Source organism: Cygnus atratus, chromosome 3, assembly GCF_013377495.2.
Source record: "Cygnus atratus isolate AKBS03 ecotype Queensland, Australia chromosome 3, CAtr_DNAZoo_HiC_assembly, whole genome shotgun sequence".
NCBI lineage: Eukaryota > Metazoa > Chordata > Aves > Anseriformes > Anatidae > Cygnus > Cygnus atratus.
This window is the reverse complement of record NC_066364.1, coordinates 5,455,244-5,482,664: the sequence shown is the minus strand read 5'-3', so window position 1 is coordinate 5,482,664 and position 27,421 is coordinate 5,455,244. Positions and strand designations below refer to the sequence as shown.

The 27,421-nt window shown below is 40.3% G+C and overlaps 1 protein-coding gene across 1 annotated transcript in view; it reads left to right on the top strand.

The window, feature by feature from the left end:
* The window catches only part of SUPT3H (SPT3 homolog, SAGA and STAGA complex component), a 279,344-nt gene extending 275,803 nt beyond the window's left edge, over positions 1 to 3,541 (top strand). The window contains exon 12 of the mRNA XM_050710007.1: positions 1,763 to 3,541. Coding sequence (XP_050565964.1) covers positions 1,763 to 1,804 — 42 coding nt within the window. The 3' untranslated portion in view covers positions 1,805 to 3,541. The remainder of the gene's footprint in view (positions 1 to 1,762) is intronic.
* Positions 3,542 to 27,421: the final 23,880 nt, after the last annotated feature.

Below are 27,421 nucleotides of genomic sequence, written 5' to 3'. Positions count from 1 at the left end.
ATATTGCCCATGTTGGAAAATGTTAAACTGCATTATTTCCCAGGTAAGCCCAGCCAAGCCCAACTTTGCTTTTGCGACCAAAATTCCCTTCATAAAATTCAACCTTTTCATCTTTCATGTGAATCCAACTTTATACTTGGGTTCATTTATCTCCAAGCAAACTGCACAATAGCCCTGAATATTTAATTTATGTGCTAAAGGTTGACACTTGGGTTATAAACCTCTGTAAAAATACTGGGGTCAAGGAGCTAAAAACATTACTTTTGCATTGACTTCAAAATGCCAGCCCTAATGGTTTGGGCAAGCTGCAGATCCAAACTCCCTTGGACTTGCTGCTTGTGGTTGTGGGAATATATTGAATCCTTTCAAAATTATTGGCTAGTCTGTTTTTGTGCATTTCATGTTTGGGTATGGAGTTTTTGGGTTTATTTTCTTTGTTTGTGGTGATACTGTCATGTCTGATGACTGGCTATATATCCCAGAACTAATATTCCACTCTTTGACTCTAATACCATATGCTGCTTGATCTGTATGTTGAAGTATGGTGTTAAGGGATGCTGTAATGAACATCTTGTACATATTTCCTTTTGCATATTCAGTGTCTATAAATGTCTCTCTGAATACATACTTGCTGTTTTTGAAACTATTTCCTTACAATTCAGTACAAATACTATTTATACACAAAGTTGTTCAAGGTTATCCTTTTCCTCTGTCTTTATGATACTCTTCTAGTCTAAGAGAGGAGAATTTGGTCTTCCTGAAATTAATTAGGAAATTGCTAAAGTAACTAAAAATGGTAGTTATATGTGGCACTTCCTAAATGCATGAACCCTAAGAGGTACAAAATACATCTGACAAAGCTCTAGCTGTACTTGAATAGATGACTATATTTTCATTTTCAAAACTGGATGACTGCTGAAGGTGAACCAAATAAAGCAAAAGTATTTGAGCTCCTTTCCTTTTTGAAGATATCATTAATATCTCAAAAAAAAAAAAAGAAAGAAACATTTTTAAACAAAGAATATCCCCTTAAAATATAGGATTTCCAGTGTGCCCAAGTTAAGAAGGCATAGCTTCCTATATTGATTCCAAAAGAGATGTTAAAAATGCATGAAAGATATTTTAGTGAGGCAGGGTCACAGGATCTTTTAAAATTCTTTTCTCAGATGCTGTTTAACTCTTGTGTTTCTTTATCATTGGAAATACTCAATCCCAGGTTACAATGTGTGAGATATCAAATTATTTTGTGCTGACCAGAATGTCTTTAAAATGAATTTGGTTTGGGGAGTAGGGATTATACCAGTGTCTGTTTACATAGCTGCAGACTCAGACTGTAAGCTAGGTTTGGAAAACTGTAATGATTCAGTAATTTATAGACTATTAGGATAGTTAGGTTAGAAGCGATTCCTGAGCATAGTGAATAGAGAACACATGCTTATAAAGGACAAACAGATTCAGCATAATAGTGTATTTTTGGCCTCATCTATTTTGCAGGCAATTAACAAAATAGGATGTTACATTTTTGCATATCTCTCACTCTCCTGAAATAGAGTCACTAACCACTTGTTAACCACACTGATTTTTTAATAGACAACGTGGTTGCTTATAGCTTCCCCACCAGAAATGTTCAGATTAAGCACACTATTAGATTGCAGCCAGAATAGTCTACAAAACAGGAAGAAAGCCTTGCCTTTCTCTCTGCCTTCTTCCCTTGTTTAAGTTGACATGATAATTCATTACAGATTTTCTCTTTCTTTGACAGAGTGCCTACCGCAGAAACGGGATGACTTTTCTCGCCTGCTAATATGGATGTGGCTACAGCAACAGGAAAGACAGTGTTATATTAAGGTGATTTTCTTTTCCCCTCCATGGAAGGAAAAAAATACAAGCTCCAATGTCTCCGTGTACCAGTGAGTGGGCTGGTTTGTTGTGACTATCTGCTGGCCGACTCTGTCTCTTTTTCCAGCCCCCTCAATCGTTATTCTTGTTTACTAGCTGGAACATTTAGCTAATTAATGGCAGGATGTTTGGGATAGCGTGTAGGTGGACAAGAATATGGATCACACAAGTTTGAAGTTTGCAGGGGACTTGCTGCTGTCAGCCCCTTTCAAAAATGCGCTGTCATTTTTATTTAATTATTTGGAAGTCTGTGTTTTAGTAGAGATGTTTTGTGAAGCAGGATGGGGCAGAAAGAGGCCAAAGATATTCTAGGTTATGTAGGTTTTCCTTGTCATTTTTACAAAAAGGAAAAAAATGTACTGTTTTTCTCTGATTTCCCTCGAGTCGTTTTTAGATAGCATTCAGACAGTATAACCCAGTTTAATACAGTAAGGGGATTTTTAATAAGAGTGGTACCAAACTCAAATCCAAATGTTTTCAGAGAAAAGTTCATATAGCCTACACTTTTTGGTTAAAGACTTATTTTTTTACACACCCCAACATAGTGAAGTTGTCAGCCCCAAATTCTCAATATTGCCATCTCTTTCCCTGTTACATTCCTCCCTGAAGGCCTGAGCTGTTGCTCTCTGAAGTCAAGGGAAGTCTCTGCAGCGATTTGGCACAGAATCTGGCCCCTATTCAGAAAACATATCCTGGAGTATACAGGGTACAGCCTGACCAGCCGTGTCCATCTCAGTGATCCTGGAAAAAGGCTTAATGTTACATGCTGGCCAGGCACTGGCTGCAGGAGGCAGATGTTGTCTCTGCTGCTGACAAAGGCAGCGTTAATGTTGGATTCAGCTAAAGACAAAATGGGATTTTTACTGCCTTTTTATATTTTAGTTACCTTTGTTTGTTTTCAGATTTGTTTTTTAAATCTCAGTCCCTCCTTCGATGGTTCTTTCCGTCCCTTGCTCCTCCAGCCTGTGCTGTCCTCACAAACATATTCATTTCTTCCCATAAAATCTGTACAAATATAGAGCTAACCACGATGATGCTGAACCAGAGAAAAGGGCTTATGCTACAGCCCATCACTAGGATCTGCAGGCATGTACTGCCTGTGTCCCTGGGGCAGCCCATGGGTCTGCTTTAGCCGCTCGTAGCGCAGGCTTGAAATCTAACTTAAACCTCAAATTAAGACAGAGCACTCAAGGGATCAAGAGGAGATCAGCAAAATATTACTTTTATGTAGTGCAGCCGTCCTCCTCCTTTGTGCTGAGTATGTGAGGTCTTAACTTTTACTCCCACTGCATGGTATTGTGGTCATTTGTAAGTGGTTTTCTTGCCCTGCTTTCCTGGACCTGCTTGCGAAAGCTTTGAAAGTATCTATATTTTAAATAAACAGAAAAATGCGTCTTCTCTTTGTAACCAAAATATCCTAAATGTGAACTTTGTACATCAAATGTTACTGCCATTTGTGAATTGCTTTTTTCTTTTACCTGCTCACACTTCTGTTTTCTGGAATTAATCTGTGTGCAAAGAACTAAAAGTGTACACTGCCGTATATTAAAGATTGGGGGGGGGGGGGGGGGGGGGGAGCTTTCTGATGTTCCATCTGTGCTAGTTGAAATATATGATTAAACTTTTCTTTTTATCATCTTTCTTATTTTTGTTGGCGTCCTTAATCATGGAAAATTATACGCTTGCTGTAAACATCCAGACTTTTTTAAAGGACACCAGCATTTATTGTATTTGGTTTCGATCTGCAGGCATATAGACAGAAGAGACCATTTCAGGCACTGAGTAATGGAATCAAAATTCCTTCTGTAGCTGTATCTCTCCCAGATTTTACATTTTAAAATATGCATAAGCAGGGAAAATACTGGCACTTATTTTTTACTGGTCTACTTGAAGTTGCAGAGAATGAAGACTCAACATACATTTCTCTCGGAAATATGACAGATCATGTTTTTGTTGGTCTGCTGTATGTTTGTCTATCTTGAACAGCCTGACAGGCAATTATTTATAAAATCTGGGTTTGCCCAGTAAACCCATATAATAACCTTTCACTTCTCTACATAAGCCATGAGCTGAATTGAGAGTAGAACAAGGTAGGTTATGTCTCCCTACTTGAACCAGCCAACTTATTCTTATATTGGGAAGGAATAGCTTTTTCTCAGAGTTGCTTTTCTTTCTGCTTAAAGCTCAAACGAGAGCACTCAGACCCATGCTGGATGCAGTGTGTCTCAAACCCACCTTCCATGCTGCAGATGCAGAGATGGGTGTTCAAGCTGGCACCATACATTTTCTCTTAAACTTTTTTTCTCTACTTTGCATATAAAAATCAGTCTGAGGTGGTGGTAATGGCTGTGCCTGAATGGCTTTGTGCTTGTGTAATTTCAGTTTGCAAATAATTTTGATTGTTCATGTGGGTTTGTAATTGCTGGATCAGGTTGTGTCGATGGCTTGGTGTGTTATCGGTTACCCGGTGGAGAAAACACAACCAATTTCGGCAGGAATGAGACTGCACTAGAGTTTGGCTCGCACCTCCATGTCTACCTGGCCGTGGGGTTATATTACCTTATTTTCCAGTTTCTTCACCCATTGATCTGCAAACAAGGGGTACTAATTCAGCTGGAGGTCACCAGGGGTGAGGGTACTGAAGCACGACCCAAATTTTGAGTTGGGGTTCATCTCATTTCCCATACTGCCTGATCTTCCTCAGGCCTCATTCTGAGCAAATACAGCCATCTGAGAGGATCTTGCCATTGTCTTGAAATGGGGAGAAGCTGGCAGGGCCCCATATTCCCCAGAGATGCTCAGGACCTTACTGAATTCTGCCTCCCTGTGTTTTCATAGGGCACGTCTCTTTGTCAAGGGAAGATCTTGCTGGAAAAAGAAATAAGCATTTCCTGACACTTCTTGAATTTAGATGAACCTTAGTGTTGTACTAACATTCGGCCATCGGCCGTGTGCAGATCTCGTAAAATATTTTATAGCTTCCTGTCTAGCTTATACAGAATGTTTCATAGAACATAAACACTTCCACTAATAATTTAAGAATAAATAGATAGTGACATTTGTCACAAGTCTAACCACTAGTTGAAACTTACACTGTTACAGGTTGTTTTTTTTTTATTATTTGCCTAAAAGTGAATCATCTTGTCCAAGGTTCAGCTTTTTATACCTCCACAATATATCTATGCGGAGCAGCAGTACAGCCAGGGAAACGCGGTGGCATGCATTAAATCCAGGGCTTTATTCGGAGGGCACAGAGCCAGCGCAAAGCAACAGAGCCATCCCTGAAGGAATTGAATGTAAATTTGATGGTTTAAATAAGGCCAGATGCCTTACAAAATTATTTTGAAAGCTGTATCTTCTAATGTAGCTCTTTTTTCCCCCCCCCCTCCTTAAGATAATGATGTTGCCTTTAAAAATAATAAGAAAAAACAGCTCTCGTCTATTGTGGGGAGACTACAGTCAGATACTTTAGCTTCCATAAATCACTGAAATGTTGGCAACTGAAACAAACTTTTAAAAGGCAGATGACTGCAAATTTGAAGGAAACCTTCATACTTTATTGTTAAAAGCCTTTTAACTGTCTAGAGAGCACTTTGAGACACTACATTAATAGCCATTCTCAGTAATCAAGCTCCACTATACTTATATACTACTTTGCCTAAACAAGATAGATTAGTAGTGGAAGAGAATTGGAAAGATAAATAGGGAAAATCAAGAACTAAAATTATAATAATACAGTTTCATTTTACATTTTATAGATCTCTTCTATATTTGTGATTGATAATTCGTCTTAATTCCCATCAGACAGAAATATTGGCACGAGAGTCTTATACAAATATCCGTGTCTTTCTGGAGTAGTCTTCATCCAGATGCTTTGCAGATTTTCTTACTGATTCTGTGAAGATGTGAGCTGTCAGTCTTTGGAACTACCACGATTTTGATTGCTGTAATATTGGCGTGCCCCACAATCTTCCATGTATTTATGCCTGCACTACCACTTGGAAATAGTAGTGTGCTGTTATCTCCATCTCTTCTGAGGCATGGAAGGGCTAAATGACTGGACCTGCACTGGGAAACCTGGGGTGGTTCAGAAAACCTGGATTTCCCAAACCTGTGCTGATGCTCTCAGCTTTCAGTCGTCTTTCCCCTCCAGTGAAAATGATACTTATGTCAGAAAGTACATGACCCATTTTTGCAGGTCAGGACAGAAATTGGCAAAAAAATGGTGTCCAACTGGACCTACAAGAGGAATTTGAGGGGGAAGAATGCATTCAGTCCATTTGGACCCAATACAGGACTTAACACTTAAAATCCTTCCTGCTGAAACGTGCCACAGCCACCTAATGGCCTAGTGCAGAAACATAAACATCACGTTTCCACCAAAACATGGACTATGGACACTTTCCCTTCATACAATGTTGGATTTCTGCATCAGGAATCACCATGAGGGAGGTGCTCATTGAAAAATCCTACCTGAGCCTCGCCAGGGTGCTCTTGATCTCTCACCAGCCTCCCTTTGCTTAGTGTATGAGAGCTGCAAGAAATAATAGGAGAAACGCAATTAGGAAATGTGAATGCCCTCTTTTAACTTGGGCAGCAGCTGTGGTGGGCGTTCACACAGATAAAGCAGAGCATTACACTTTAATAAATGAACTGGATCTGAATGTAATAAAGCACAGCTGAAGTGTGGTGGCTGATCTACACCTGGAAGGAAAGAAGGTGTGAGGTACCTGAAGCCATAGCAGGATCCAGATAGGCAGAGTCAATAAAGCAAGTTGGCTCAAACCGGTTCTGTTTAACTCTAATTTCCATAACTATTTAATTAATCTTAACAAAAAAAAATAAATCCTATTGCATTTCTTGTACTTCTTGTACTGACATGATTTCTTCAGATCTGCAAATGAAATGGCAGCAACTGTGTGTCAAGCCTAGGTGAAAACAAATCTGCAACATCGCTGCAGAAGGAGAAAGACAACTTTTATAGGAGGGAGGTTCCAGGTGAGCTTCTTTTCCCAAACTCCTTTGCTCAGATCTCTGGGCATCTGCTGTGTGTGCACAAATTCTGCAGCAGCTTCAAGTAAATCATTTCAATAAATCAGATGTGATCTGTCTAGTGTTCCCCATGTTACCCCTGCCTTGCTTTATTATAAAAGAATTGATGTTCCTCTTTTGGAATGTTAGCTACAATTTGCTAGTCCTAAATTTTCACCATTCAGCAGAATTTGGTGTAGACAGAACACAAAATCAAGCAATTTTATTATTAAAGGGTGCTTTTAGCACCTGGAAAAGGTGTCTTTGAAAATCAACTTCTCCACGGAAGGGGCTGCTCTTACTCTTTTATTCTTTGGGATGGTGGCAAAACTGATATTCTGTAGGTCCTGAGCTTGTACAACTAGCAGTTGAGGTCAGCCTGGAGGTCTTCCTCAAACTCATGTGCATCCCACTTGTCTCTTCACCGTGCAAATTAGGCACAAGCCCAAGAGGAAAATCATGACAGATTCTTCCATTGGAAGATCAAGAACTGCAATGCTGTATATTCCAAGGTATAGGTATGGTAAAATGAAATAACCTTGGTCTGACCAGACTCAGCCAAATATCACTTTAGAAAATTCTTTTTTTTTTTTTTTTTTTTTTTTCCCTTTTTGACAGTTACTTAATGATTATTTATGCACTTTGGTGATTGGAACTTCAGTCCTCGTGTGTTTGGCAGTGAAATAGTTAAGGATAACGTGCGGTCAGGTTTCAGAGTCAGTAGGGGAGCAAACAGCTGTCTGTCTTTCTGCAGCTGTTGTTTCTGAGAAGTGGGTTAAGAACCTACCACATTTTAAGGGTATTTTGGAGCAGTCCGAGTCGGTTACTTTATTCATGGTAGCCCAATAGGAGTAGCTGTGTAAGCTAGTCTGCATTGCTCAGTAGAGGTGTCCAGAAGAGGTGTGTGAATATTGTCCGTACTACGGATCACCCAGAAAATGGCCAAAGCTCCAGCCACACTTGGGTTGATGGGAGAAGTACAAAGATTATTCCATCAGGACTCTGGAGTTTCAGTACCTGTTAGTCTCTGTGCTCCAACTAAACCTCTTTGGGCAGGTGTCTGTGAAGCAGAGGACTGTATCTTGGTGTGTTTGGATGGGCTTGGGAATCAAACATACGCTGCTGTCAAACGCAACGAGAAATAAAGGCTTGGCTATTGACTATGGTAGAAGGTGTAGCCCTGCTTGCAAGTTACAGTCTTCCCAAATGTTATGGTAATGAAAAAAAAAAAAAAAGAAGGAATAAGCAGCCAAATTTTTGAATTTTTTGGCCAAAGTCCAAACCTTCCCAGTTTTTGCCATTGCAAGTTTTTATGCTTTTTTATTTTTATTTATTTATTTATTTTTAATGGTGTTGAAGTTGGGCTTCTGGATGATGCTCAATTCATTTTTATTTTGTTGAGGCTTGTTTTATTTGCACTTTGGTATGTATTTATGGCGCACGCTCTGAAGGGATTTTGCATCTTAGCAGGTTTCTTTGGTGGTCCTACAGGCAGTGCAAAATTAATGCAGTACTTAAAGAGAATGTTATTAAAACTTTATTCATAGGTGAGCAGGAGAGGCATAGAAAATGTGTTCATTTATATGCTTATACATTAAATATATATGAATATATACATATATATTCATGTTTTTTCAAGAAGGCTGAATTCCAAAACCAGCTCTGGTTTTACCAGTCTAAAATCAAACTTGACCCTGCTTTGGTATGTCCCTCTTTCTGCAGTGAAAGTAGATTTATCCTTGTAAAGATAAATATTTTTACTTTATGAAAGTAATTTGATTGTAAACTTTGATTTCTTTTCTGCCTTTGTTACTCATTGTTCTCTTGCCCAATGTTTAGTGTAACGATGTTGGATCTTTAAGAGATCATGAAGCCACACAACATTTTAGAAAAATCATTTCTGACCTGTATGAAAAGGGCATTTTTGAATCTGCAAGTATGTTTTATTTATTTATTTTTAAAAGTCCAATAAAATGTTACTTGAGAGGGAGAGATCCCATAGGGCTGGGAATAAGTCCCCAGTTTATGCACTCACGGCAACAGCAGGTATTTTTATAGCACTTGAATGTTGAAGGGTGTTGTCAGAGTTGAACACTGCAGAGATACCTCGCTGCTCACTGAAATTGTGTTTGAAATTTTCTTATACTTTATTATACATGAGTTGTGCTCTTGGCTGCCATTTCCTTCCTTCAGACTCCCAAAGGTGAGTGGATTGTGCCCTCTGGGGGCTCTCTACTGCTTTAACTTAGATTTAAGGGTTGGGTTTTCTTTCTCTCTCTCTCTTTCTCTCTCTCTCTCTTTCTCTCTCTCTTTCTCTCTCTCTTTCTCTCTCTCTTTCTCCCTTTCTCCCTTTCTCCCTTTCTCCCTTTCTCCCTTTCTCCCTTTCTCCCTTTCTCCCTTTCTCCCTTTCTCCCTCTCTCTCTTTCTCTCTCTCTTTCTCTCTCTCTTTCTCTCTTTCTTTCTCTCTTTCTTTCTCTCTTTCTTTCTCTCTCTCTCTCTTTCTCTCTCTTTCTCTCTTTCTCTCTTTCTCTCTCTTTCTCTCTTTCTCTCTTTCTCCCTTTCTCCCTTTCTCCCTTTCTCCCTTTCTCCCTTTCTCCCTTTCTCCCTTTCTCCCTTTCTCCCTTTCTCCCTTTCTCCCTTTCTCCCTTTCTCCCTTTCTCTCTCTCTTTCTCTCTTTCTTTCTCTCTTTCTTTCTCTCTCTCTCTCTTTCTCTTTCTCTCTCTCTCTCTTTCTTTTTTGTAAAATATCACATTGATTTTTCCGCCCTACTTGTGTCTTATGAAGGAAGAAATTTATGGCCTTTTTACATCAGGAAGTCTAGCTTTTCCTGACGTTTTATTGCTTTGAATATTTGAAACATTTCAATCCCAGACAATAAATATTACATGATTATTGTTTTCATATGGATAGGCTATTTCCCCCTGTTTTTCCTATCCCACTTTTTACTAGCAAGTGACACCCAACAATTTATGGATACTAAAAACATTACTATTAAACTTTCCTAGGAAGGTCAGAGATAGTCCCTCAATTTGCATGCAATACATAGGGAAAGAAGTTAAAATCATCTTGTGTGTTTTGAATACTGAAGCAATACAAACTTACATCAAAAAAAATGCTCACATTAGTGCCTTGTTTCCATGAAATTAAGCAGCAGCTCTTGGGGCTTAGGTGGGAAGAGGAGTGAACCCCAACTGAGCACTTCCCAGAGCACTACCCAGAACTGGTAACCTGCAGGTGCAGTATGTAGGAATTTGCTTGGAGTTGGTGGAATTGTGGGTTTTCTGCTAACCCAGGTCAGTGTCTCGTTCTCACGGTACAAAAACTTTCTTGTCGAGTGGGAGCTGTGAAATGCAATCTGAGGCTACATTTTGTGATACTTCCTATTTGGGAAGAGGCACCTGGTTCTGTGCTGTTTGGGACAACAGTTCTGCATAAGAAGCAGCAAGAAGAACTCTATTTTGCACTCCCTGTTTTGATTTGACAGCAGATAAAGTGATGCATGAAAACTCTGGTCAAAACAGTTATAGGAATGTAAAAGGCACAAGTTCTGCTCAGAAGCACTAGACTGGCTCGTTTTTGTATATTTTAAGTTTTTAATGGATACCGGAAAGGACCCTGATGCTCATGCTCCACTGACCATTGTGTTATCCATGGCTTCATCTCAGTCTTGGTTGCAGAACTGGGTCCCTGAGAACCAATAAATCTGCCTCTTTGTGTAGCTCTAGACTGAATGGTTCATCCGAATTCATTGACAAGGTATATAGCTATTAAGAGTGTAATCCTAATAGGTTTCAGGATGGACCCACGCTATCAAGTTGTGAAGACTACATGTAAGTATAGGTCTTCAGAAGTTTATCTTCGGGGATGTATCAGAGTGTTCTCAGAATGGATAAAGGTTTGGTATAGAGATAAGAAAAAAGACAAAAACTATCAAAGCTCTGAACTGCAGCAATGCCCATGACCCAGTTGTTCTTTCTCTTCTTGTCTTGTGCAGAGGGGACCAGTCTAAAGCCATTCAGAAAGAAACACTAATAAGTATTTTTTGAGAGTCTTTTTTAAGTGTTGTTGTGTCTTTACTCTCTCCTGTCTCATCCCCCTTTGGGAATGTTGAAAATAACATTCAGTTCTGTACTGCCTTTGTCTGGCCTTTTCATTTAGTAAACACAGACTTCTCCCGCCCTGTTTCTTACAGACTTTCAGCCAACTCAGCTTTTCCTGTTTACTTCCATGTAAAAAGCATCATTGGTGATATCACTCCAAGTCTAGAAATGAGGGATTTTTTTTTTCCTAGCTGCCTGCTGCTCCATTTGGTATTATATTGATTTCACATCATATAATGTTTGGCATATCTAATGATTTTTTAATTACTTTTTAAGAAAAGCGAATTACTTTTTCTCCCCATTAACAGCTCATACTGAAGGTGAAGGCACTGAAATTAGCTTCTGGAGACATGGGCTCCAATCCAGACCTCTCAGAGCCTCAATTCGTTAAAACAAATCTGTGAATCCAGTCTTTCTAAAATAATAATGATAATAATGACAAGCCCATTGACCCCAAGAGTCAAATGAAGAGATGTCAGTTTGGAAGCTGCAATAGCTCTGGGACTGAAAAGCAGACCGTGCCCAAGTCTCACACAACTTTGCAAAACCTGTTGTCATTCTTACACAGATGAGGATGAATGCAGCTGAGCAGCTGCTTCATCAAGTGCCATGTTTATTTCTTCTGATTTGGAAACCCCAGCTATTCCAGTGCTTCAGGAAGACACTGAATCCTGATAAAAGCAGTTAATGGCTCCGAGTTCCCTCTGCAGTTTGGACACAATTCTTATATTATACACAAATGAAAGAAAAAAAAAAAAAAACACAAGTGTGGTCTCGTGTAAAACCTCCATGGTTGTGAAAACAGGCCCTGATTTAATCTCTCCATGAGTGTGACTTGCTGCTGAACAGTCGAGGTTCCACATTTAAAATAGGATTTGAGTTTTCTTGACTGATGCTTATTTGCAAATCTACAGCAACCTCCCCATTAAAATCACTAGCTTCATGGCTGAAATCAGACCTTCAGGTTTCTAGGTAAGAAAGGAAGAAAGCAGCTCTCCTGCTTTCAGGGCACGGCTTGGAAATGTGACCTGCGTGCAGCCAACCTACTGAGGTCTGCCTGACAACATTGGCAGCTTGAAACTATACCTTTGAGAGGAAGAAAGTAATCTGTTTTCCTGAGCAAGGTATTAACAAACACCCATTTCTCCTTGAACCACACTCAGATTCACCCTTAGCTGCAGATACAAGCATATGCTGCCTTGCAACCCCCAGTGCACCTACAAGAACCAGAAACACGTTGTGCCCCTGAGGGATGGGGCAGCCTCTGTCATCCACCCAACATGTGGCTGGCCCGATATTTTGTTTAATTAGCCACGATTTCAGCGCTGTTAAAGCTCAAAGGAAGACTGTAAATAGGAACATTTTCCTGAACTGAGGTCTTACATGATCAGGAAAGAAGAAAAGAAAAGCTCATGGACACAGAGGAAGGGAAATAAGCAACTGCTCTGTTGTCTGATACTGAAGGCATTTAGCTGCGCTGCTGGAGAGTGGTGATCTACAACCTCCAGTGAGTCTTGCTAGCTAGAGCTAATACCCTTACCCTTGGGTCCCTCGCCATTTTATGGCTGCTCTGTAACAGGATGTGCAACTGCTATGCATTAATACGTTATTACAGATTGGCTAGTGTAAACTCCAGGTGTTGAGAACATGATTTATTCTATTAGTACAAAAAGGTGTTTTCTATGGCCATATTAAAAATTATACTAACTGTGGGGCTTGCCACTGCTCTGTGTGTGGCACATGCCAATTTAAACCTGTCATTTCCTCTAATTTAAGGATATGTCCTCAGAAGATCATTAATTTGGGGTGGAGTTGGGGATTGTAGTGCAGCTGTGGCCCATTAACCCCCACCTGGCCGTTAATCCCTGCAAAGCACCTTCCCCAAACATATCTGCTACTACCATACAGTCACTGGAGCAGAGACCAGAGAAAGTACGTTTTGGGATGTATTTTGTACTTAAATCTATTTTAGACTGCATTTTTATTTTAGAGTGAATTCCACCTATTATGTGATGTATGGATCCAGTAACTGATAGTTCTGTTTTGTAGTGAAATCACTATTTAGTGGACTACATGACTCTAAAAGGACTAGGATCTGGGCCAGAATCTGTTGAACACTATAGAAAATGACAGACTGGGTGAGCTCTTACTGGGTTCCCTTGGATTTATCCCAAAGCAGCACATATCCCAGCAAGTACAAACGCTGATCCCAGCTGGGATGAGCACTCAGGGGTTCATATTCCTCCTAACTGGGCTCCCTTTTCCCAGTGCAAGATCCAGGAGCCCAGGTTGCACGTTTAACTCAGCACCAAACTCAGTCTCAGTGGCGTGTCTGGTTTGTGTGTGTGCAAAGGACTGAATTCAGTCTATCCCAGAGGGCTCCTAAATCCCCAAGATCCTCCATGTAATGCCCTTGCTGTGAGCCCCCAAACCACCTCAGTGCTTCCTTCCCTCTACTAGATTTTTTGGGAGATTTTACCATTTTGCTTTTCCACTCTACAGTGCTGTCACCTTTGCTGGGCTTTATGCTCAGTCCCAGACGAGGACCCAGCATTTCCTGATGCAGCTCAACAAATTTCAAATTATTTCTTTCTGAAAAATCCTCAACATCTTATCTTCTGAATGCTGAAAGCAGAGGGTCAGGAATGCTGTGTCAGCATCAGCTGAGTTACAATATCTGACACCGTGCGATGAGATGGGCCAGAGGCTGGAGCCCCTCTGCTCTGGAGCCAGGCTGAGGGAGCTGGGGGTGGTGGGCCTGGGGAGGAGAAGGCTCCGGGGAGACCTCCCAGCGGCCTGCCCGGGCCTGAGGGGCTGCAGGAGAGCTAGGGAGGGACTCTGTGTCAGGGGGTGTAGTGATATGACAAGGCGGGGGGGGGCTTTAAACTAAAAGAAGGTAGGTTTAGATTAGATATTAGGAAAAAAATCTTTACTCAGAGGGCAGCGAGGCCCCGATGCAGGCTGCCCTGAGGAGCTGTGGGTGCCCCACCCCTGGCAGTGCCCAAGGCCAGGCTGGATGGGGCTGGGGGCAGCCTGGGCTGGTGGGAGGTGTCCCTGCCCATGGCAGGGGGTTCAAACTCAGTGATCTTTAAGGTCCCTTCCAACCCTAACCATTCTATGAGGTGTTCCAGTACTTCATACCTGGTGCCCACAAAGTTCTGATGTAATTCCTTGCTCCAGAGCAGGTTTGAGATGGCTTTGGGCAAAGCACAATGAAAAGACTCAGGGCTTCACATGACTCAATCTTGTACACTTGGCTTAACTGCTATATTTTTTCCATCTGCCCATGTTTTTCCATTGCACAACCACAATCTTGCCCCAGTCTTGCCTATAGCAGTTCAGAGGATTTTAGGCATCTTGAGGGAGGGGTATCTCTGCATGTTATGTATGGTGCAGTGAGCTGCCAACAGCCTATAACCATGAGATTTGGATGCCCAAAGCCCAGCCAAGAGAACATCAAGCTTCAGAACATCATTCAAGTGTACACAAGAAAGCTTATTGCGGTTTCCCACCTTAAGCAGGGCCCATTAGACCTGTTTTTCCTAGCAGGAGTTTATCCAGCCTGTGTTTAAAGACCCCCAAGGATGCAGATTTCCCTGTCTTGAATCTAGTGATATTCTTGACCCTCATAAATTTTTTCTTTATCTGGTTTGAATTTTTATTTGTAGCAAAGTAAACACACCTCTTGTCATACCATTGAGGACAGATCATACCAGTGCACTTTGTAACAGTCTTTTCTGTGCTCAGGGGCTGTTATCCCATCAAGACTCTCTCTTTTGGCTAATAAATGTAACTTGATCAATCTGTCCTCCCAAGTCGTGTTTTCTGGATTTCCAGCACCTCTTCCTGTTTTGACAATGAACCATTGATAACTGTTCTCTGGGCACATATATCTAAATCCTTGTCCCCTGCCTCCAGCAGTTTTATCTAGCCCCATGTTTCCCTCACCTGATTAGGAAAGTGAATATGAGACAGTGTCAGAAGCCTGCAAGTGCCGGTGATGAATCTATTGCTTTTTCCTTCACTATAAACCTTGTTACCTGTCACAGAGATCCCACGGCAAGAGTTCAAATGGCTATCAAAAGTCTACACTCTGCCTACACAAGAGCAGAGAAAGGATCAGTTAAATGAGGGGATTATTTGACCTGTGGGTGAACCAGGCGGCAGAAGCACGAAGGTACCAGGGTCCCGGTGAAGGGCACCCTGACCTGCAGCTAGATAGGTGTCACAAGCAAGAAGTGAGGAAAAAAAACTCCAAAATCCCAAGCTTACCAGGTAGTGTGTTCACACCACTACTGCTGGTCCTGTGACCGGTTGATTAATGCCAGTAAGGAATAGTTTCATCCTTTGCTGTTCTAATCTGCAGGATGAATTAAGTGTTATCACCCTGATAATCAGTGACTTAGTTCAGCAGGTGAAATTGAATGAATAGTGAAGTTCAATTAATTTCTAGTGATTATCTAATGGCTTTTTAATTTTATCTTTTTGTTTTGTTTTGTTTTGGTTTTGGTTTGGTTTGGTTTGGTTTGGTTTGTTTGTTTTTGGCTTTGAGTGTGTTGTTACTACATGCACAGAGTGTTTCCATGGGATCCTCCTACTGGTCTGGATAAGAGATTCATCAGTTTAATTTCCAAGTTTTAATTGCCTGCATCGTATTCCTCATGAGGCCTTGACTGAAAGGAGCTTCATCCCACAGAGAACACATGGGAATGGGAATCAGGACTCGTGGACTTCTTTATTTCCAAGTCTCCCTCCATCTTCACCAGTATTACCATCACTTCTGCGTTCCTCAGTGACCCCAACTGAAAAAATAATAACATCTTGCTTGGTTCATTCCCAGATCTCAAGACAGTTTCCTAAGGAAGAAGTCATCATCCCAATTCTATAGATGGAGAAACTGAGGCCCAGCAAAGGAGAGCTGCTGTCATTAGCTTCCTGCAAGGGCCCATGCCCTTGGCCTCACAGCCCCTTGCTCAGGGGCTGGTCCACCAGACCAGACAAGTGCTGGAGTGGAAATAAATATTCTCCTGATGACTGTGGTCTCTGTGGTCAGGGCTGAGGGTCGAAATGTTCGCACAAGGCCTGCACACAGAAACCACAGAATCCCCCACAGCTCCACTGCACTTTATTAAAAGTCACTGCTTCTGTGAAAAATGGGTTTTATAAGAGTTAGGTGCCTTAATTATAAAGTCATGTGCATTTGAATGACTTCTTCCCTGCTAACTGTTTGTGACAGCCTACAAATGTGAAAAGTATTACCAAGCCTATTTTTAACGTGGCTTTGGAGAGGCTGCAGTTCTGGAAAACCAAATCATATAGGATCCTAATGAGAAAGACCAGTGATTCCTTAAATATGGTTGGTGTTGTCTGAGTTTAGCAGTGATGCCATTGCTATCCAAAAGACGGGAAGCGCAGGAGTCTTTTGGTAGCAATTGTGTTAAACAAGCAACAGGAGCAAGTGATGTGCATGGCTGGGGCTTAATTTTTGCCTTAGATGTGACTGAATAACCAATGTGTGGAGATAAAAAAATAATAATAAAATGATAATTAAAAAAAAAAAAACATTTCAGAGAGGTGTTCATGGCCCATTTCATCAATGTACCGCTCTTACATGTGTTTTCTGCAAAGCTGCTATCTCCCAGGAAGCATCTTCCATCCCCTTTCTTTACTAGACAAACTACCTTCTAATGGGACAAACAAAATAGCACGGGGTTCTGTGGCTTGCTGAACTGGGTCCTTAATAGGTTCTCTGTTTGTGTTGTGGCAGACTTGGGGCCCAAAATCTTGCTTGTCTCACTAACTCTCGTCTGTAGGCTCTGCAGGGGAAGAGGAAAGCATTCAAGATCTCTCTAGCAGTCTTATTACTGCACTCAGTACCAAGGGTTGCAGCCCCTCTTATAAGAGGGCTAGACACTAGGAAAGGAGAGCAGGCCAAAAGCAACATTAATGTTAAAGCAGTAAGTGTCAAACTTGGTTTGAAAGGAAATGAAAATGGTGAAAAGGAAATATTGCAAATAGGAGGAAAGAGTGAGAGAGAATGCTGTTCTTTTTCAGTTAAAAGACAAAGAAAAATGGTGGGGAAGACATATCCACAGATGACATACCTGTGGATAAAAGATTTATTGTGGGTTAGGTTTATGACTGGTGGACACTGTGACGGGAATCTCCTCTGATCAAACATACAACTCCAGTTTTAGCCTTGACGCTGTGATTCTTCCTCCATCCATGACTTCTCACATGATTAAAAAGACTTTAATTTTAAGGTCTTTAAAAACAGTACTTTTTGCCTGAATAAATCATGTTAATGATTAGTGACAGTATAAAATTTACACCTTATTTTTAGTCAGCATTTTTATCCTTATTTCTCCCATACTTAATTATATTGATTTTGAATGTTGAGTTATCATCTCCCCCTTCCCCAGTATCATAAATATTCTTCCCATTTAACCTGCAATTAAGTTTGTTGTTAAATGTTTCTTTAATAAATAGAAGCCTATATGTCTGTAGTCCAAGGCAGATTTTCTGAGCTCAAGTTAGTTGTCAGGAACTCTTCTAATTTCATCTACTTTTTTTTTTTTTAATGTAATCACAGCAGAACTGGATGCAGCTTTACAAAAGCTGTCTCACACATACCATTAGCAATAGTTGTACTTTAGTTGTACTCTCTCTTTGTAGGGTTGCTTTTCATACATCTTAGCCATCACTTGGCTTTGAGAACCCCAACAGCTTTGTGGGCAGGGATAAGCAATGGTGGGGCTTATTCCTGGAGTCCACCAGCTACATCAATGCCATTAACCTGAGCATTGACATTAACAGCATGGTCACACCTAAATTGCCTGTTGGATGGGCTCTGGCCCATACCAGCTCCCAAATTGTTATTTGCACGCACATGTATACTATGTGTTTCTATGTATGCAATTTATACTTAGATATATATGGTTACATTTATAAAGATAATATATCTATATGCTCAGGAATGAGATTAATAGCTAGCTTTGCGCATGCGTACACTCACATAGATATGAATACATATATGCAATGCATGCGTACACACACGAACATGCTCATCTATGTTGTTGTTTTTTCTTTTTTGGGGAGGGTGATGGAAATATTAATAAAATATTAGTTACTGTCATGGCTCAAACAAGATAAATTAACTATTTTCTAGAAAAAAGTAGCAGATCTTGATTTATAGCTGGCTTAACTAGGAGCAAATCTAGTATATCAAGCATTTAAGTCCCTATGATGTCATAGTTAACTAGCTTTAAAAAAAGCCCTAAAACACAGTATTGGCAATCCAAGGCTTTATGGGATGAATTGTTCATAGATGCTTCAGTGATTGCAACTTTTTTTGTTGCAGAAGGCCACCAAAGAAAACGTTATGTCTCCGTGTCTTTTGTAGCTCAGATTTAAGTAGTGCTGAGGTCCAGAGCTGGCCTTCCTCAGCAGATGATTAACATTTTCTGGATTATTAAGGATGATTAACCTTAATCCATGTCTAACAATAGACCTGAAATCTGTTCTGGGATCATTATTCCAAAGGCCTGGATAATGTCTCAAAGACAAATGCCTTCCAGGTTCCCCTACCTTCTGATTAATCCAGAGCAGAGACCATAAGCACTTCCTCTGCTCCAGAGTGGGAGAGACGCAAAAACTAGGAAAATAAACTGTTTCTCTGCTAATTTTTTTTTTGTTGTTGTTCATTTCACCCTTAGGAAAGGCATGCGGTTCTTGATACCCCATGTAGTTCTTATATGACCCTACAATGCAACATTACTCACAGATGGTTATGTTTCTACTAGTCTAAGGAATAGCAACGTGTTCTTAGCAGCCCAAGGAAACCTTTGTGCAATATTTTTTGGTCTCTCATTTTTTTTTACTGTTGTAAGCAAGGTTTTAGAAGTTCTGGACTAAAATTACATGTTATTTAATTTTTATTTTTTATTTTTGAAGGTGAAGATTGGATCTGGTTGTTATGATATCTTAAATAGCACAATAGAAAAAAATAAGTTGATTGTTTTCAGGCCTTTTTCATGTCTTTAGTTGGGTACCATGAAAGTGCATCTGCAAAGAACTTGTTTTTAACACAGGCTGAGGCTGAAGCACACCTCATTGCTTGAAGCAGCCATTGATACCAACCTGGCAGGGCACCACCTGCAGTCAGATGCAGCAAAAATACAAAGCTGGAATGAAATCTTAAATATCTAACCTTCCGTTAACTTTCAGTGGGAACCTCTGCCTTTCCTCTTTGCTTTTTGCATTAATCTCATATATCTTCCAAAATGCCAATGGCAAATTTATCAAATTTTCCATTGGTCTGCAATAAGCTCCTGTGGCTCCACAGCTAAGATTGCAAAGGAGTTCAAAGCTGAATTTTTATTCCTCTGCCAAATCCACTTTTGTAGGCATGGCATACATCGGCTTAGCCAGTGATTTCTGTTTTTTAAAAAAATCAATTAAAATTATTGAAACTTCTTGGGAAAGTAAAAATTGGAGTTAAAAATAATGATGAATAATGGTACGGTAATGGTAACAGACTGTAAATGTACTTTGGGGATATAAAACACCCACATTGTGGCTATAAATCTAGGGAGAGTAAGTGACCTAATGAGTGCAAATTTGTGCCTAATCTATCCCGCTCATGCTGCTTGCAGGATCACTGCTGCTATTTAAGCTAAATCTCTAGTTTTTATGCTAGGTCTTTCCTAGTTTATGGACAAGCCACTGAGGCACATCTACACCTTCCTAGAAACACGTTAAAGAGTGACAATTCAGAATGTCTCTGTATCACTGGCAACGCGTGCCCTGCCTTGGCTCCAGCCCTGGTCCTTTGCTCCTACACTGGAGCAGCAAACAGGTGGGATTTACACCTCTCTAACTTCTTTCCAGCTGCGTTTGGACTAAGAGCAATTTTCTCATTGGATGAAATGCACATATTTTGAGATTATACCAAGGCCATAGCCATGAGGATCTGACATTTTAAGATCTAGTACTGGAGTCCACATTCATTTTAAGTATTTTCTTATATGGCACGTGTTGGACCAGGTTCTCACTGCACTCATATTTGTGTGTGTCAGGAGTTTGTCTGACGTCTTTGTCATGGAAAAAGCTGCAGTCCATCTGGAGACCCAAGGACCCGGGGAGATAAGTACTTAAGGAAATAATTGGAAAAAATAGTGAAATTTGGAAAAGGAGATGGGAGATCATGGTTTGGTGGTTTTGTTTCTCCTTTCTTTCTTTCTTTCTTTCTTTCTTTTCTTTCTTTTCTTTCTTTTCTTTCTTTTCTTCTGATATATGACTTCCCTGGTCATGTATCTTTGAGGACTTTTTAATTTTATTTTATTTTTGGAAACCCTAATAGGAAGTGCATTCCAGTCTAAAAATGGACGAGATGGAAAAATCTGCATTGTGAAGGTGAGGCACTTACCATAACAGATGTTGGTTGACAGAAACTGAGCCCCTGATTATAAAGCTGTGTTTGTCATTGAGGGATTCCTATTCAGGCTGTCTGTGGTTCTTCACTGGAGGTGCTCCTCTTCTGAGTGACTCGAGTTTGATAGGCTGGCCTGGAAATCTTCAATCTGGCTCCCTCCTCCCTGCTGCAGGCTATGAAGCTGGCAACAGGGATCCAGAGCCGCCTTTCTCACAGCATTGCCTATGTTCAAACACGGCGTGGGAGAAACCCCTGGTGGATAAAAAAAAAAGAAAAAAAAAAGTAAAATAATTTGCCAAAATAATTAAAGGAACATTCCAGAGAATGCATCTGGTTGGACAATTCAGCAAAGGTTTGGCAGCTGTGGTATTGTTATTTACACTTCCTTAACAAGTTGCCTGCCACAAACTGCATCTCTTATGGGTATAAGAATTAAATGCCTTCATTGTGCCCCTTGTATATCTGTTAGCCAACTAGGATAATATGACGCTGAGATGTTTTGTCAAAGGAGGACAGTCAGTCAGTCCGTGATGATCTGTAGTCCCACATTTTTTGCAGAAGGTACTGTCATGGGAAGTAGCTGTAGATAAATGTGATGAGGAGGAGCACCAATGCTAAGAAGTTCACAGTCCTACACAGGCAAGGTAAGTGAAGAGTGGAAGAGAAACAGGAGATAAATTGGCTAGTTTCAAGTACGCAGGACACTGGTAGCAGTTTGAGACGGGTACAGTCACATTTTCTGAGTGGTAGTGTTGTGTGCTATCATAGAATCAGAGAATCACTTAGGTTGGAAGAGAACTCCAAGATCATCAGGCTCGACTGTTACCCTAGCACTGTCAAGCCTACCACTAAACCCTAAACCTAAGCACCACATCTACACAGCTTTTGAATACCTCCAGGGATGGTGACTCAACCACTTCCCTGGCAGCCTGTTCCAATGCCTCACAGTCCTTGCAGCGAAGAAATTTTTCCTGATATCCAACCTAAACCTCCCCTGGCACACCTTAAGGCCATTTCCTCTTGTCTTATCACTTGGTGCTAGGGAGAAAAGACCGACCCCTATGCCAGTATAGCCTTCTTTAAGTCTCCCCTGGGCCTCCTTTTCTCCAGGCTAAACACCCCCAGTTCCCTCAGCTGCTCCTCGTAAGACTTGTTCTCCAGACCCTTCACCAGCTTTGTTGCCCTTCTTGGGACACGCTCCAGGGCCTCGATGTCCTTCTTGTAGCGAGGGGCCCAAATGATCTAATACTCCCTCTAGCTTTTTCCAAAAATATTTTCATAATCTTTCGGTGATCTCCATTCTGCTAAGGAATTGCCTAATACTGTGATCCCATGAAAACTTGAGCTTTTATGTTTTTAATCACTTCTAGCTTGATTAATTTCCTCAGACTCATATCATACAGAATCATCTATTTTTGGTTTATTCCTCATTACAGCTCTGATGGCTACACATTCTTACCTACCTACCAAAATATCAGGGGAGTTTATTTTGTTAACTTTAGCTAGCAGTTGTATACCAATCCCCTAGTAAGATGATATTACTGCAAAGGCACAGGGTTCTGTGCTGAGAGTATGCACCTGTATTTTCCAAAGAAAGCTTTGAGAGTTTGTTTGTCCCACATTGCTCCGGTTTGGCCACATCATGATCGTTCTTACTTTAGCCACTTCTGGTTTCATACTTCAGGCAAAATGAGACTTTAGCTGTACCTTCAGTGCAAAGTTCATCCCACCCAGTGTTCACACATCAGCTCCTTGCCACACACCCACTTCCAGCCAGCGGAGAGAAATAGGTGCTTTCAGGGGGTGATTAATCCTACCTAGTTTAATTGTCTGCTTCAACATTAGATGAACTGCACCCTAAAGACACCTGTTTATTTGAACTGAGTAAAAAAGGAGAGTAAATGTAGTTGTCAACATCGCAACCATCTGCACTTGATCAGGTGAATGCTGCCCTTTGAGCCATATTAAAACTTATTTATGGTGGGATGCATCTGACATATGATGAATACTTACATATAGCTGGATGTTTACAATTTCTTCATAGTCAGTGCAAATAAATAGACCTTTTTTAGTGTGGGATCTATTCCACAGAATGGTGAATATCTAAAATGTCTTAGATAAATTGCTGTTGACTATCAGAGGGAGCCTAGCATGACTAAGCTTAATTCTTTGGTTGATATATACACCTATAAACTCACATGAGACTAAACCTATCTCAAGGAAGGAAGGCAGACTTTTTTGTAGCGCAGAGCATTCCACAGTTCCTGCTGAGAGCAGTGGGCATTGAGCATGCTGGATAAACGTGTTGCTCATTTGCATGCATAAAGATTGATTCAGGAGTCTAACTGGGCACCCACACTGGAAAATCTTGCTTTTCAATCTATTTTTTTTTCTTTTCTTGTTCCCTTGCCTAATATGTTTTGGTATCAATGTTAGAATTATAAATAAATAAATAAATAAATAAAAAGCTGAGAAAACAAAAATTGCCATCCCTTTACTCACAAGATTATTTTAATGAAGCCAGTCCTCATGAAGGAAACTTGTGAAGTGGGTTTGAAGTAAATGGGTTACAAAGTAGAAGTAGACTGCAATTGCAGATTTTTTATAATTTATAGGTGTTTCTGTTGTTGTTATTTGGTTGTTGTTTTGTTTTGTTTTGTTTTGTTTCAGCCGGGGACATTACCACTGTAGTCATAAGTAGTAGGGGAGTGAAAAGAGGAATAAAGAAAAAAGAGTGGGGTGAAGAGTAAACTTTCAGCATAGGATCATCACCAGATTGAGCTGTCCCACCAAGGTTTGTGAAGAGGAAGCTGGGAGTAAACCTACTCTGTAATTTGGGGTAGATTTAACCCAAACTGCAGCTGTATCTGACCGTCCTTATAGGGCAAGCCTCTCCCTTTCTCTCTGGCAGATTATGCCAGCTGTTGTTAGTGCTAATTGAATGCAAGTGTTATTTCCAGTTATTTTGCTTGCGATAAACACATTATGATTTGGTCTGGGGGACTGTAGCAATCCAAGACTTTTGTGATGAAAAAAAAAATATTATTTTTTTTAAACAGACGTAGGCTAAGATCTGAGTGCACCTGTGCCAGTTTATGGTTACAGATGAACACTGTGCGAAATGGAGTGATTTCAACCTGAAACCAGGCAAAACACATAGGCTTTGGCTTGCGTTGCTCTGAGTTATGGAGTTCATAAGGAAACCAGAACTCAGAAGGGGATATGCCCACACAAACCAAAGCAAAAGGAGAGATTTGCATGAGTGCTCACAAACTGAACCTGCACAGTTGGGTGAGTTACTCCATGCCTCACCTCCCAGCAGCTTGGGCATTCAGGATCCGGTGGTGGCTGGTGGTGCAGCAGAAGTTCTCGGCTCTTTTCCTGACCATGCCCAGGAGTTTTCCCCTTTTGGTGTTTCATTTGTTAGCATAAAAGAATATTTCACCTTCTACAGAGATGAAGTAGCTTTTAGATTTTCATTTTTCTCTGCCCACATCTCTGCTTCTCCTCATTTTGCTGCCCTAATCTTTGTGGCACTTGACAGCTCGATTCTGGTCCCACACGGTCATGTAGCAGTAAGCTGCAGAAACTCTCTCGCACGCTCTCAACATCGCTGGTGCCAGCAGAAGACAAAGGCATTTGTGTCTAAACTTTCACACAAGCCTTCTCTAGAGAACTCAGAAATAAAGCTGCTGCAGATCGATGCTAATTTAAGAAGTCCTTATATTCCACAAAATAACAAATCAAAATTTTTCTAACAATGATGAGGCTTGCTCTGTGTACTGCCAAAAACTCACTGCTACTACAAGTAGCAAGTATTTCTGGTTTTGTCCACAGATCTATTCATGCATAAATTTGAAAATGTTTTTCATGATTCAAGTTCACAGCGAGCCTTGCTTTTGTTTGCAGCATCTCTGTAGCAAACATTAGCTAATATATGTTTGTCAGATAATCAGATTCATTAAAAGTGATGTTTAATTGTTGTTTCCAGCCACAACAAATTAAGCGAAGACACAATATGGAATGGAGAAATTTCTTATGCATGCTACATAAAAATCAGGATAGAATTATGATGACTACAGCTAATGGAATAATTCACCATAAAAAATTTATTCAAATGTAGCCTTTTTTTTTTTTTTTTTTCCTGCTGAGGGAACAGCTCTGAGCTAAGTGCAGTTTCCTACACAGTACTTGCTTGGACAAATATCATTATGAACTTTTTTGCCCTCTGGCTTATTCATGAATAACAACATTTGAGCTGTGTTGGTCAAGCCTGTCACATGGTTCTATTCCTGCTCACTTCATTGAAAAATTGCTGCAAATGCTTCCAGTGCAAATACCCAGGTGCACGCATTTAAGACTCTGTTCCTCTTGATGCTCTTCCATTCAACCCTGAAATGTTCTGTGCTGGCCTGTTTAGGCCTGTAAAGTTCAATCATAGAAATGTCCAGATGGAAGCTGAAGCCAATCAATTAAGAAGCTATAACAAATATTCACTTAATGAAAAAAGAAATCCAAACCCCAGATTTATAAATGTGTGGAAGCTGCCATATCCCATACCGGTTATTGAACTGAAGTATGCAGTGTCAGCTCAATTACTGAAGTTCAAATTTTACTCTTTACTTTAAAAAGTAAGGTGAATTCAGATCTTAATTCACTTTATTGTGATGGGCATAATCTTACATTTCTTGCAGAGCCCAATCTTGCATTGTACATACATACCAGATGGACTATAATGCTGTTCTTCACAAGGGAGGATTAACAGTACTGCAGCTATTTAACTGTGAAATTTCAAGTCTGATATCATCAATCATCAGTGTATTACAATGCATACTGCAGACGGGGCTGGTTGCCTATTATTAAGGTTGTCTGACACTTCCCATTACAAGACTCTGTTTTCAGTTGCTCAGAGCTTTGCCAGGCCTTAACGATTTGGATTTAAATTCTTCATGCTGAGTGTCTGCCTCAGGCTGAATAATTTTAGAAACTGTCAGGCAAAATCAGAAAAATGCATAAAAATTCGGACAACCTTTATTTGAACAGCTCTTTTGCCCCCTGTACTATGCAGGAAGGGCTTGACATCTGGCAAACAGACTGACCTTTGAGGCAAGGATGAAAATGCAGTGAAAGTCTTTATGAAAACTTGCAGAATCCCAAATTTTCTAAGGTCTCCAGCTTTTTCCCAAGCTTCAAGGTGCATGGCTCAGGTGAGATTTTGATTGCATCTACACTGGATACTGCTGTTGCACGGTCCAAAAATGTTCATTGTCATCACTGAAAAAAGAACAACAACCCTATTTTTTTCTGTCATTCTCAAGTCTGTATGTACCTCTCTTTGGCTTTACTTCAGCTATGATTGTTCTTTTTTCATCCATATGGCTAGATATAATTATTTTTATTATTTGCATTATTAACCATTTGAGATGATCCATGTCTCACTCCTAGTTCTCACTTTATTCCTGCATTACTTGGTTACTAAGCTATAGTTATTGCCCTCCATTCTGTAAGCAGTCTATTAACTCCTAACAGTCAAGGCTGATGTTGTGATTTCAGCCCTGACAACACAATTCAGTTTTCAGCCCTGATAATGAAACTCAACAGAGCAGAGTCCCCTAACAGTAACTTTATATTAGTTAGCATAGCACTTAATAAAATGCTTAAAGTACCATTTATATAAATCTTCCTGTAGGCATTTGAAGTAAATATGGCATGAAGGACAAGAGATCATAGTGGTAAGCCACTTAAGTGGCCTTCTTATAAAATGGCATTTTGAGTAGGAAAAAGAGTGTCAAACTTCTATGGCATCCTTTTGCCACATGGAAAATTGTTGTACTCCTGATATACCCCTTGATTTTCCAGATCTTGCAATACTCTTGAAGTACATATGAAGTTCAATAATAAATTCAGCTCTTTTGTGTAAATCTCTGAGCTGGACAAATTGCAAGTGAAGGAAGTAAAAGTCTCCCAGCAATCGGTTATGAAAAGGATGATGATTACAGCTGAGATTCCTCCTCTATGAGAAAACCATCCCTTGGCCGACGGCACGGCTGCATCTTGAAACATCAAACACGGTGTTTATGCAAATCTCAGTGTTCTGCTTGTTCTGCTGCAAAAGCCATTTTCGCTGTGACACAGAAGGAAATCCAGTGAGACAAGGTAATAGACATGGAAGGCTGCTAATGGAAAGATTAGGTCTCTAGGCTGTCAGACTTGTCTCTCTTAAGCACATGTTTATGCTTTAAGTTAAATAATACAGTGTGCTTATGTATGTGAATATATATATGTATATACTGTACATGTATATGAATATATGAATGCTAAGATGCTGCTCTGTGCAAGAAGGTTGCATCGGAAACTGGTTTCATATTTTTATATATTACATTACATTTCATTACATATATATTACAATGTAAAAGGTTTCTCCCTTTCCCCAGAAAACACAATCTTAACGTTCATGTACTCATGTTGAACAAGCCTGTACTTACAAGGGATCTTGGAGACCAAGTAGTTTTGGATGTGACTAGAGTTTTCTTATCCTGCAGATGGTTTCTGTGATCCCTAGCTCTGGGTGAAGTATGTCCTTTTCATTGAAGTGAATGCTTCACTGCTGAACTCAGGTCCTGCTGTCAGAAGCAGCGAGTCAGGGCATTTAGTACTCCAGGTGTCCTTGTTCTTTGTTCCATAAAAGCATTTTTTAATGTATTTCTGTCACTATACTTAAAAATCCAAAACAAACTAACCAGCAACCAAGCAAACAAAAAGCACTGGCTATTCTACTTTAAAAGGGCCTTTTTTTTTTTTCTTTTGTTTTCTTTCCTTTTTTTTTTTTTTATTTTCCCGTGCACTTTGTAAACCCTGCTATTACTTGCAGCAACTCCTACTTGATGCAACACATCTATACCTAGAGACCAGGTGTCTCCATCGGTCTCTTTTTGTAGGAATAAACGTTTGCTTACTA